Source organism: Oncorhynchus mykiss, chromosome 17 (assembly GCF_057628025.1).
Source record: "Oncorhynchus mykiss isolate SJ-2025 chromosome 17, ASM5762802v1, whole genome shotgun sequence".
Taxonomy (NCBI): domain Eukaryota; kingdom Metazoa; phylum Chordata; class Actinopteri; order Salmoniformes; family Salmonidae; genus Oncorhynchus; species Oncorhynchus mykiss.
This window is the reverse complement of record NC_143038.1, coordinates 18,872,232-18,885,387: the sequence shown is the minus strand read 5'-3', so window position 1 is coordinate 18,885,387 and position 13,156 is coordinate 18,872,232. Positions and strand designations below refer to the sequence as shown.

At 40.9% G+C, this 13,156-nt stretch overlaps 1 protein-coding gene and 1 pseudogene across 2 annotated transcripts; one reads left to right on the top strand and one right to left on the bottom strand.

Annotated features, from left to right (window-relative positions):
- Nucleotides 1-3,852: 3,852 nt before the first annotated feature.
- Nucleotides 3,853-5,134, bottom strand: LOC110493914 (EKC/KEOPS complex subunit TP53RK pseudogene; annotated as a pseudogene).
- A 449-nt stretch (nt 5,135-5,583) lies between these two features.
- LOC110493915 (solute carrier family 2, facilitated glucose transporter member 10) lies at nt 5,584-11,589 on the top strand. 2 transcript variants are annotated; one of them, XM_021568513.3, is made up of 6 exons: nt 5,584-5,720; nt 6,761-6,843; nt 7,742-9,019; nt 9,191-9,313; nt 10,611-10,746; nt 10,857-11,589. In XM_021568513.3, the coding sequence occupies exons 2-6, from the start codon at nt 6,840-6,842 to the stop codon at nt 10,954-10,956; spliced, it is 1,641 nt and encodes a 546-aa protein (XP_021424188.3). In that variant the 5' UTR covers nt 5,584-5,720; nt 6,761-6,839; the 3' UTR covers nt 10,957-11,589. The 2 variants fall into 2 exon arrangements, with proteins under 2 accessions (XP_021424188.3, XP_036805800.2); XM_036949905.2 differs by having other exon boundaries at nt 5,586-5,709.
- Nucleotides 11,590-13,156: the final 1,567 nt, after the last annotated feature.

Here is a 13,156-nt window from a genome sequence, read left to right as displayed (position 1 = left end):
CTGTTTCTGGACTCTGTACCCGCCTGCCTTGACCACGAGCCTGTCTGCTACAGGACTATGATCTGGTTTTGACCTTTTTCCTGTCCACGACCATTATCTTGCCTACTTTTGGATTAATAAACATTGTAAGACTCCAACCATCTGCATCTGGGTCTCGCCTTGTGCCATAATAGACTGTCTAGCAACAAGAGAATTACGAGTAACTAATGCTGACTGTAATTCTCTATCAACAAAGCAGGACATCTTTTCAATGATCAGGGCCCGTATTCATTAAGTGCTAATCTAGGATCAGTTTAGCCTTTTAGATCATCTGATCATAGATCAGCACTCAGACTCACGTCAACATTTCCCATCTTTTGAGGATGAATAGAGCGAATGAAATAAACAAAAACAAGGTTAAAGACATCAAACTACTGAATGTACAAAAATAACTACATAATGCTACAAACTTGAGGGGTAATATCCTTCTATACATCTTTTGACTATGCCTTAGCACTCTGGTTGTACAACTGATGTACAACCCATCCTCACAATGGTCGTGATACATCTGGTGTTTTTGCAGACATCACACAACTATTGTATCACAACCATTGTGTCAAATGCTTTGTACAACCTGAGTGTGTCAGTTGTACAACTTGAGTATACACTAGGCCTATGGGCTGTGACCACACTCTGAGGGTATCTCGGGGACAAAAAAAACATTTCCTATTCACACATTGGTATAATACACACTTGTACATGCGTGAAATAGGACAAATATAAGCACCCACAAAAATATTATTATTATGTGCCTATGATATCTGACAGTGTGAACACTCTCTCCACGGCACCTGAACTCTGAGACGTAGTCCTCCGTGGTGGGACTCAGTTTGAGGAAGCTCCACATAGAGTACAGGCCGTTGACGTTCAGGCTGGGCGGTGAGTTGAAGACCTGGCCAGCAGGGACCCTCGGTCCGTCCTTAGACCAGCTGACCGACACTTGTTCAGGACACAGAGGTTGAGCGTGCACTCCTCATCCTGCAGAGGGCGTAGTGGCTCACACTTGATAAATATCACATTAAAGGGGTGCCTGTTGAAAAAGACACATGGGTCCTATTGATTAGACACAAAATGGAAGAGAATTTACAGAAACAGGGATGGAGTAGCTGGACTTTTTGTTTTGTAAGCCCTAGTGAACATAACATGATGAGGCACATTAGGTTTGCACTAAAAAGTTATAAGAAGACACTTGAATATATATCTTGAATATCAGCTCCATCAGATATATTCTGTCTCTGTTGATGCATTCTCCTGACCAACATTATGAAAATCAAACATGTAGAATTCAATTCAATTTCCAGGATGAAGACTTCCCCACTAACTTGTATTTCATCTACACTCAATCTTTATGACAATTACCACGATATATCCAAGCTCTGATTGTCAGAATACATTTGTGAGATAATTGTAAACAGATAACTAAAACAGGAGTCTCAAACTGGCGGCCTGTGTGCCAGAATGTGGGCCCAGGGCCGAACGGGTTTGTGACCCAGAGCTAAAATGGCCACCATGTCTCTGATGAGTTGTCTTGTGTGTTGATATGATCAACAACGTCTTTTGTATACTGGCCCAGAGAAACTGGAGTGATACACGCGGCACGTGTAGACCGCCCTCTTGTCCTCCTGAGCCATGGTCATCTCGATTTTACTCCACACGCTATACACCTGCTCCCAATTGTTTCTCGACCACTCGAGATGGACTTTGTCCGGGTAGAACTTCTCAACCCGACAGCATAGCACCAGCAAACCTCTCCACCTTTGGGATCTGAGGAATGCTGGACATTAGTGAAGAGTGAAAAGAGTGTGTTAATTCTAAGTCTAAGTCTTCAGACCCTTTGACTTTTTCCACATTTTGTTACGTTACAGCCTTATTCTAAAATGTATTAAATATGTATTTTTCTTCCTAAATCTACACACAATACCCCATAATTGACAAAGCGAAAACAGGTTTTTAGACATTATGGCAAATGAAGAACAAAAATAACTTATTTACATAAGTATTCAGACACTTTGCTATGAGACTCAAAATTGAGCTCAGGTCCATCCTGTTTCCAATTATCATCCTTGAGATGTTTCTACAACTTGATTGGAGTCCACCTGCGGTAAATTCAATTGATTGGACATGATTTGGAAATGCACACACCTGTCTATATAAGGCCCCACAGTTAAAAGGCACATACATTGCAGCCCACTTGGAGTTTGCCAAAAGGACGCTCAGACCATGAGAAACAAGATTCTCTGATCTGATGAAACCAAGATTGACCTCTTCGGCCTGAATACCAAACGTCACAACTGGAGGAAACCTGGCACCATCCCTACGGTGAAGCATGTTGGTGGCAGCATCATCATACTGTGGGGATGTTTTTCAGCTGCAGTGACTGGGAGACTAGTCAGTGATCGAGGGAAAGATGAACGGAGCAAAGTACAGAGAGAGATCCTTGCTGAGGACCTCAGACTGGGGCAAAGGTTCACCTTCCAACAGGACAATGACCCTAAGCACACAGCCAAGATAACACAGGAGTGGCTTCGGGACAAGTCTCAGCCAGAGCCTAGACTTGAACCCATTCAAACATCTCTGGAGAGACCTGAAAAAGCTGTGCATCGACGCTGCAACCTGACAGAGCTTGAGAGGATCTGTAGAGAAGAATGGGAGAAACTCCCCAAATACATGCCAAGCTTGTAGCATCATACCCAAGAAGACTCGAGTCTGTAATCGCTGCCAAAGGTGATTCAACAAAGTACTCAGTAAAGGGTCTGAATACTTATGTAAATGTGTTATTTATTTTAAATTTGTAATACATTTGCTAACATTTCTAAAAACCTGCTTAGAATAAGGCTGTAATGTAATGAAATGTGGAAAAAGTCAATGGGTCTGAATGCTTTCCGAATGCACTGTCAATGGCTTCTCCACTCCCTGCGGCTGTAGCCTGGACATTGATTCAACTGCTCAAACTGTAGGTGCCGTCTGGATTGAACACAGCCATTCCGGTACACACGTATTGTGTGAGTGTCCTGCGGGCAAGATATCACCATAAAAAAACATGCATAGCATAAACAGCTACTCTAGGATGTATTCGCATACATTTAGTAATACAACAATAATAAAAACTGAACTTGTTTCATAGCCAAGACAAGTACTGTTGTTTGCTTGTAGGGCTGACTTTGACATTTGTCCCAATAACTTCTAAGAAAACCCTAGTGATATTGCCATGACAATCAAAATACTGAGCGTTTTTCCTCATACCTTTACAATCCAAAAGGATGAGCATAATTGTGATGGCATTGTTAATATCCCAGCAGCTATTCATTGGGATTCACGTTTGGTTGGGATGTTTACCGTGACAGGACTGGAGAGCAATTCTGAAAGTAAACATTTACACGCCTATGTCAGTCATGTGATTTCCCAGCTCCAATTGAAACAGGAAAGCTCATAAAATAATTTCCCAGCTCCAATTGAAACAGGAAAGCTCATAAAAGATCCCAAGTAAGGCCTTCCTTACATAACAAGGGATATGATTGTGGGCCATCAGAAAGGCAAAATAGAATTTGGATTGAGAAATCATTGCCTGCCTGCACACCGTGTGGGGCAGAACGAAGAACCTCATTCTAGATTCTCATTACATTGAATTAACCAGTGAAAGAAGTGGTCCTCTGTAGCTCAGTTGGTAGAGCATAGTGCTTCCAACACCAGAATAGTGGGTTTGATTCCGGGAACCACCCATCCTTAGAATGCATGACTGTGAGTCACTTTGGATGAAAGCGTCTGCTAAATAGTGTATATTATTATGTCAAGAAAAAACACAAACAAATAAAGCCAAGGGTATTTTATTTCAATAACAAATATTTGTAGTAACATAACATTGTCGGACCGACAGCTTCTCCACTGTCTATGCCTATATGCTACCATCTAAATATCAAATAGAACACTTAACAAATCAGTGCCAAACGGGCCATGCCCTTGTAAATGCATTGGTACAAAACGATCTCATAGGTTCCCTTTAACAGACCATCGACCTCTTTCTCCCACTCACCCGAACTTTATCAAGCTTATTGACAACGCGGCGTGGGGCTTCTTGGACGAAGCTGCGTAGGCCTTCAGCAGCTTCTCGAACAGAACCTCTGTGTTGGGGTGGGTGCTCAGGAAAGCTTTCTCCAGCCTTCAGCAGCATGTTGGACGTGGTCAAGTCTCCATGGACGACGTCCTCGTCACGCATTTTGGCCTGAATCCGACCCATCTTCTTAGCGAGCTGTTCCAGACGGTCCTCTGGGATTTTCTGGGTGGAGGAGAGCTGCGTGGAGGCGATGTGGTCTCTGACGGTGATGTAGCCCACAATGTCTTCAAGAAAGATGCCGTGGGAGGTGTAGTCTACAAAGTAGACGACTGGTGCAGATATGCCTGGAGAGAGAGAAAGAGGGAGAGAGAGAGGAACCGAGAGAAAGAGAGAGAGAGAGGAATATTAGACACTAATAAAGATCAAGGGTAGGCAGGCATATATATTACAAACTGGGTCGTTTGAGCCCTGAATGTTGATTGGCTGAAAGCCGTGGTATAGCAGACCGGTATACCACGGGTATGACAAAACATGTATTATTTTTACGTTGGTAACCAGGTTATAATGCAATAAGGCACATCGGACTTTGGTGTATATGACCAATATACCATGGTTAAGGGCTGTATCCAGGTACATAAAATAAGATAAAATACTTACCGTATAGACATTCCAATCATCAACATCCTGTAAATTGGAAGTATTTCGCAGTTGTCCAGCTCACCAAGACACCACAGCAACATCTCTGCAGTGCGGTGCAGCTCTGCAACTTCAATTTATTTCATGATTTGAAACCATGTAGATCCCCAGCAGTCACTCGACAGATTTTCAACAGCGAAGTATTGAGAGCACCTCTTGCATGGTTCTGCGATGTCTGCGTTTTTCATCCAGCACCGGGTACCTAATACAATTTAGGAGACCTTTATTTTACAATGGTCGGCCTGCCCAAAAACGTCCCCGATATACAAGAGCTTCTGCACCCTGTTTCATCAGTTATATTTTCTTGAGAAACTGCAGGAGGGCCACACTGTTCGTCTCAACAGCCATGTTTACAAATCACTGTTTTTTTTCTGCTTGCAGACAGGTGGCACAATTGCATGTATTTAAAAGTTCTGCCACCCTTAGTTTCGGTGTAAAACTGACAGGGATATTTCAACAGTCGAAATGTAAAAAGACTGGAGATTCAGCCAGGTCACAGATGCTATCACTATCGCATCTGTAGGAATAATTCACGAAGGCAAATGATAGCCTACTGCGATGTTTTTAAATGTTTCACACATTACGTTTTTCCATACGTGTTGTCGTTCATATGGGCTTAATCGATGTATGAGTCGAAATTAATGCTAGGCCTATGGTATGGGCCTACAGTTTTCCAATGATAGTTTCACTAAGTGAAGCATGGGAAAAGTTTCGATAGGAGTTAGGAGTTCGATTTCTTTGGAATATTTTAAATGTTGTCGAGATGTCGGCCCCTGGTGTCAAAAGTTTGAAATGGAGTCTCTTGCAATTTGAGACTTGCAATTTGAGACGCTTTTCTCTGCCACGTAGCTTCAACTTCCTGATGTAAAGTCATACATTGTGTTGCTCCGAAGTTAACCAAATGCATCTTCACCAGAAACATTGTAAGAACATGGTAAGCAAATTTACTACAAAAAGGCTACAAAAAACAAAGCATCTTAGTCATTTCATTGCCTTACGTAAATGAGTGCACTCGAGCGCGTTCTCTGGAGTTTAACGGGATACTTGCCTTTGAGTCTATCCGCATGATGGGAAATCTTACATTTTGTTTTAACTCGTCGTTTCTTCTTTGATTTTAACTTTCAGCCAATTTTGGTAAGGGTAGTTAGTGTATGTAGTCTACTGTCTAGTCTATATCTGTGCTTTAGCCTATTAATATGCGAACATTCAATAACGGTATTCCATGATAGCAAGGATGCCTACCGTCCAAAGATGTACAATCAAGCAATAATTTATTTTACACTTCTGATATGATAAATATAAAACATACTGGTGTTTTACTGATAAGCGCATCAACAATGGCAACAGGTAAAATCGTGGTGAATATCGTATGTATTTTGTACCTTCAATGTATTTCTTATTTTCCATATAGCCATTAGTATGAACCATATAGGCCTGTTTGTTTTGAGCAAGCAATAAAACTGTGGTGTTTGGATGGTGACCGAATATAATGGAATATAATATTATTATACTGTAAATTGAATAGAATAGATGGGATATAATATATTAAAAGGCCTTGTAATCAATGTATTACCGTTATTCTAATTGAAACAACGCTGCTGCAGTATTTTCGAAAGGACATGTTAAATTCATCAATGCATTGTCATCTCCTCTCTGCAGCCTATTTGCAAGGAATATTACATTTGCTACCAGTGCATACGGTGCTTTTTCCAAACAGAGAAAAGGAGCAATGATCTGATTAACGGCCAGAGTGCATTTTGTTGAGCCAATCTCAAGTGGTCTTGTCTAATGAAATCAGTGGCATAAACAGGGGAGTTGTCATGACTACAGAGCTGTGCCGCCTCTCGCGCTCGCTGTTTTGTTCATGCGCCGCAGGACGTCTCCTTTTGGGCGCGCGAGGTCATAAGCGTTTTATTTCTCTATTTATAAACATCATTTTTTATGTTTCATGGATTATTTTTGCCTCTGTTTTAGAGTCGAGAAATGCCAACATGGACTGAGCCTTGCTTGAACTGAAATGTGTTTTTAGTTGAAGGAATAGCAACTCAATATTATGGGTAAGTTATTTGGATTATTTCAACCTAATTATTTTACAACATCAAGACAAGCTGTTATGAAATGACACAAAATAACTTATGAGACCACTAATTGTAAAATCCAGGTGAAATATTTGCACATTGCCACTATGTTCTACTGTCCAGCTCCTGTTATTTTATTGGATGTGCATAAAACCCAATTATGTACATATACAGTACATATATACAGTACATATATGTACTGTATATATATATATATATATATATATATATATATATATATATATATCATTGGAAAAACCCCTTCATGAAGTAAAACCATGTGGCATAAAAAACACATAAAACATTTTTTGGGCCTGAATATACAACCACTAACAACTAAAATAATGTAGACATACAGTAGGCCTAACAGTACATGCATGCAATACAGTGCAATACTTATGAATATGCAGAACTGTAAAAAAAAAAAAAAAACGTTATCATCATTGAAGACACCGCTTTGTAGAGTTTACAACCACTATCCTGGAGTTTTGCTAGATTAATCAGAAATAGATATTGCATATAAAACACGTATACCTGGACATGAAGAACATAATCAATTATTAATGTCCTGTCTCCAAACATGAGCATACATTTGAATAGGTAATGTTTCTTCTATGGGACACAGAATATGTATGATAAGCACATTTTTTAGCTGCTTTACTAAATGTCCTCTATATAGGCACACACACAGTAGTAATATGAAAATAGACACAAATGATTACATTGTGTTGCACCTTAATATTTTTTACCTTCTGTGGAAACCATTATCAATTGTATCACATCATCAAAAGATCATTCAAATGTTAATCAAATGAATCCTATACTCACATAATGAATTGTATACTTAAATACTCCAAACCTTTTTCTTCTTCCCTAGGTTGCTCCACCCTGGCCCTCTCCAGTGTGGTGTCCACGCTTGGTGGCCTGGTCTTTGGTTACGAGCTGGGGATTATCTCCGGGGCTCTCCTCCAGCTCCAGGCCGAGTTCCGACTCACTTGTGTCCAGCAGGAGGCTGTGGTCAGTGCCCTTCTGATCGGGGCCTTGCTGGCCTCCCTGGTTGGTGGTTGGCTGATTGACCGCTACGGCCGGAGGAACTCCATCCTCCACAGCAACGTCCTCATCCTGGCCGGGAGTTTGATTCTGGTCAGCAACTCTTACTTGGCACTGGTGGTGGGCAGAATCACGGTGGGCTTCGCCATGTGCATCTCCTCCATGTCCTGCTGTATCTTTGTATCGGAGATGGTCACCCCCAAGCACAGAGGTTTTTTGGTGACTCTGTACGAAGTTGGTATCACCGTGGGCATCCTGGGAGCTTACGCCATAAACTATATCCTGTCCGATGCCAGGCAGGGATGGAAGTATATGTTTGGGTTAGCCATCGTGCCTACTTTGGCTCAGTTTGTCTCCATTTGGTTTCTCCCGTCCAATGCCGGAACACCTGCAGCAGGCCAAAGGGCAGGTGCTCAAAGCCAAAGAGGTCTTATTCATTCCATTGAGAATCCCAAAGTGGAGAATTCGGCACATGTTTCCAACATACTTGATAACCCACAGTACAGCTTTCTGCACCTCTTTCAACAGAAGGACAACATGAGGACCAGGACTACCATTGCGCTAGGCTTGGTGATCTTTCAACAGTTCACAGGTCAGCCCAATGTGCTCTTCTACTCCTCAACCATCTTTCAGTCAGTGGGCTTCAAGAGCAATGCCTCGGCAGTGCTGGCGTCCTTGGGCTTGGGGGTAGTCAAGGTGATCGCCACCTTGGTCTCCATGGTGTTTGCTGATAGGGTTGGCAGGAGGCCTCTGCTCATTGGTGGATGTATAGTAATGTCCGTGTGTTTGATGACCATAGGACTTTTGAGCGGGCGTTCAGTGGTCAACACCAACACACCCTGTAATGCTGGGGATTATGTCAATAACAGCACACCCCTATCGCAGCTAACGGTAGAAAATCAATCAAGCTTTGACATTTCTGTCAGTCAACGCCTTGGACGTCACGATAGGACCGAAGTAAGGGATATCGCTTACGATGCTGAGAGATCGTTTGGTACTTTGATGCCAGTGGCTTCTCCAGCTGTCCACAATGGAGTGGTGAACTGGATAATTTTATTCTGTATGATGGCAGTCGTCAGTGCATACTCAGTTGGATTTGGACCAAGTAAGTACTTTCGCCTAGGATTATTCATAATTATCGTGTTTTCTGGCAAATTATCTAAATGTGGGGCCATAAGATTATTGTTAAGCTTAGCTAGAACTTGCTTTTGACAGTCATATGGCGTGGTCTTGTGAATGACTAGAGGTTGATGTTTGTGAATTTTCCGTTGCATAGTGACCTGGCTCATTTTGAGTGAAATATTTCCTGCTGCGGTCAGAGGGAGAGCATTTGCCTTCACAAACTGCTTCAACTGGGCTGCCAACTTAATTGTCACATTCTCCTTCTTGAATGTCATCAGTAAGTGTCTACCTCTATGAATTCACATTCAAACAAGTCCGGTTTATTACCATGCATTCGGAAAGTATTCAGACCCCTTTGACTTTTTCCACATTTTGTTACGTTAGAGCCATATTCTAAAATGGATTAAATATTTTTTCCCCTCATCAGTATACACATAATACCCCATAATGACAAAGCGAAAACAGTAAAAAAATGAAATACCTTATTTACATAAATATTCAGACCCTTTGCTATGAGACTCGAAATTGAGCTCAGGTGCATCCTGTTTCCATTGATCATCCTTGAGATGTTTCTACAACTTGATTGGTGTCAAACTGTGGTAAATTCAATTGATTGGACATGATTTGGAAAGGCACACACCTGTCTATATAAGGTCCCACAGTTGACAGTGTATGTCAGAGCAAAAACCAAGCCATGAGATTCTCTGGTCTGATGAAACCAAGATTGATCTTGTTGGCCTGAAAGCCAAGCATCACGTCTGGAGGAAACCTGGCACCATCTCTACGGTGAAGCATGGTGGTTGCAGCATCATGCTGTGGGGATGTTTTTCAGCTGCAGGGATTAGGAGAACAGTCAGAATTGAGGGAAAGATTAACGGAGCAAAGTACAGCGAGACACTTGATGAAAACCTGCTCCAGAGCACTCAAGGCCTCAAACTGGGGTGACTTTTCACCTTCCAACAGGACAACGACCCTAAGTACACAGCCAAGACAACGCAGGAGTGGCTTCGGGTCTCTGAATTTCCTTAAGTGGCCCAGCCGGAGCCTTGATGTGAACCCAATCGAACATCTCAGGAGAGACCTGAAAATAGCTGTGCAGCAACGCTCTCCATCCAACCTGACAGCGCTTGAGAGGATCTGGAGAGAATAATGGGAGAAACTCTGCAAATACAGGTGTGCCAAGCTTGTAGCGTCATACCCAAGAAGACTCGAGGCTGTAATCGCTGCAAAAGGTGATTCAACAAAGTACTGAGTAAAGGGTCTGAATACTCATGTATTTTCTAAAAACCTATTTTTGCTTTTTCATTTTGGGGTATTGTGTGTAGATTGATGAGAAATAAAACACAATTGAATCAATTTTAGAATAAGGCTGTAACGTAACAAAATGTGGGAAAAGTCAAGGGGTCTAAATACTTTCTGAATGTACTGTATATAGTGCCAGTCAAAAGTTTGGGCACATCTACTCATTCAAGGGTTAAATCTTCAAAGATTGAACTATATTCATTGTATGGCGCTCAACCTAGAATGTAGTGCAGTATTTAGTTAAAAAGTATCTACCTATGTTTCGTCACCAGATGTGATTGGTTTGTCTGGGACATTCCTTTCTTATGGGCTGATTGGAGTGGGAGCGGTGGTGTTCTTTTACTTCATGTTACCAGAGACCAAAGGGAAATCACTGGAGCAAATAGACAGGGAGCTCTGTTTGAAAAGGTATAACTCAAACTTCAGTCTATCATTATGCAGTAAAAATAGAAATGCTATTTTCAACGTGATCTGAAATGCAGTTAGATCTAGGAACTTATCTGTTATTTCTTTTGTAGGGTCCACAACAGTGAAGAATGCTGTAACATCCTTAGCAGGAGAATCACTTCCCCCGGGTATCAAAGAGTGCACATTGTTAGCTCAGCAACCCAATGTTGAGCAAGTCTACCCAAGTGTTACATTCTAAGTATATATATATATATTTTTACACTCTTTTAACCTGACTGAAACAACGGACTGATGCGAATGGCGGTACTGAAAAGTTGAGCGTAGTGATCCGTCCAGCTACCATAGCAGAGCTTACGACATGACTGAACAATGTTTTTATTGCACTGGTATTTCAAACTTATTTTTCCCGAATGCTTGTGAACAATTCTGTCACTTGTTTTCACAAATGAAAAACAATGTTTTTGCATGTCACTTTGCTCTTTCTACTACTTTTCAAGTCTGCAAGAAAAATAACAGCAGTTTTCCATTTCCATCAAGAGTCAACCTGTACGGGGGTCATCATCTGGCATCACCATCATCAGTTTAGGAGTCTGAGATCGCTGATCCACTGAGGGAGTCTTGCTCTAACCAATGACAATGTTGTCCTATCCTTCACTTTGTTCTATGTATAACCCAAGGGTGCCTAGCCTACAATGTTTATGTTTGTAAAATGTTTAACCATTTAGAGAACCATAATGGAAATACGTTTTCAAACTTTTGTGTCATCCTCAAAGATTTTAAATGCATTATCCACGTGTGGTTGTATTGTGTTTGAAATCAAATAAATCTATAACCTCGACTCCATAGCCGCATGGGGCTCCTTAACTGGGCCTTTACGGCGCAATTGGTGATCTAATCTAATTAGTCATTCAAAGTCGTTAGTCTTTCAAGTTCACTAGAATTCATCAAATGGCACTGCCAGATAATGAAGCTCTAAAACAGTAGTCTAACTAAACCTAGCATTACAATAAAAATGTAGCACAATTGTCACAATTAATTTCAAACATAGCAAAATGTATATACAGTGCATTTGGAAAGTATTCAGACCCCTTGACTTTTCCACATGTTGTTAACGTTGCAGCCTTATTCTACAACATGCTCCTCAATCTAAACACAATAACCCACAATGACAAAGTGAAAACAGGTTTTTAGAAATTGTTGCATATTTAATCAAAATCAAAAATATCTTATTTACAGTTGAAGTCGGAAGTTTACATACACCTTAGCCAAATACATTTAAACTCAGTTTTTCACAATTCCTGACATTTATTCCAAGTAAAAATGCCACGTCTTAGGTCAGTTAAGATCACCATTTTATTTTAAAAATCTGAAATGTCAGAATAACAGTAGAGAGGATTTATTTCAGCTTTTATTTCTTTCATCACATTCCCAGTGGGTAAGCAGTTCACATACACTCAATTAGTATTTGGTAGCATTGCCTTTAAATTGTTTAACTTGGGTCAAACATTTTGGGTAGCCTTCCACAAGCTTCCCACAATAAGTTGGGTGAATATTGGCCCATTCCTCCTGCCAGAACTAGTGTAACTGAGTCAGGTTTGTAGGCCTCCTTGCTCCCACACGCTTTTTCAGTTCTGCATACAAATTTTCTATAGGATTGAGGTCAGGGCTTTGTGATGGCCACTCCAATACCTTGACTTTAACTGTTTATATAGATACTTTTGTACCCGTCTCCTCCAGCATCTTCACAAGGTTCCTTTGCTGTTGTTATTGGATTGATTTACACTTTTCGCACTAAAGTACATTCATCTCTAGGAGAGAGAACGCGTCTCCTTCCTGAGCGTTACGACGGCTGTGTTGTCCCATGGTGTTTATACTTGCGTACTATTGTTTGTACAGATGAATGTGGTACCTTCAGGCATTTGGAAATTGCTCCCAAGGATGAACCAGACTTGTGGAGGTCTAAAAAAAAAATCCTGAGGTCTTGGCTGATTTCTTTTGATTTTCCCATGATGTCAAGCATAGAGGCACTGAGTATGAAGGTAGGCCTTGAAATACATCCACAGGTACACCTCCAATTGACTCAAATTATGTCAAATGATGCCTATCAGAAGCTTCTAAAACCATGACATAATTTTCAGGAATTTCCCAAACTATTTAAAAGGCACAGTCAACTTAGTGAATGTAAACTTCTGACCCACTGGAATTGTGATTTATAAGTGAAATAATCTGTAAACAATTGTTGGAAAAATTACTTGTGTCATGCACAAAGTAAATGTCCTAACCGACTTGCCAAAACTATAGTTTTTTAAAAAGAAATGTGGAGTGGTTGAAAATTAGTTTTAATGACTCCAAACTAAATGTATGTAAACTTCCGACTTCAACTGTACATAAGTATTCAGACCCTTTGCCT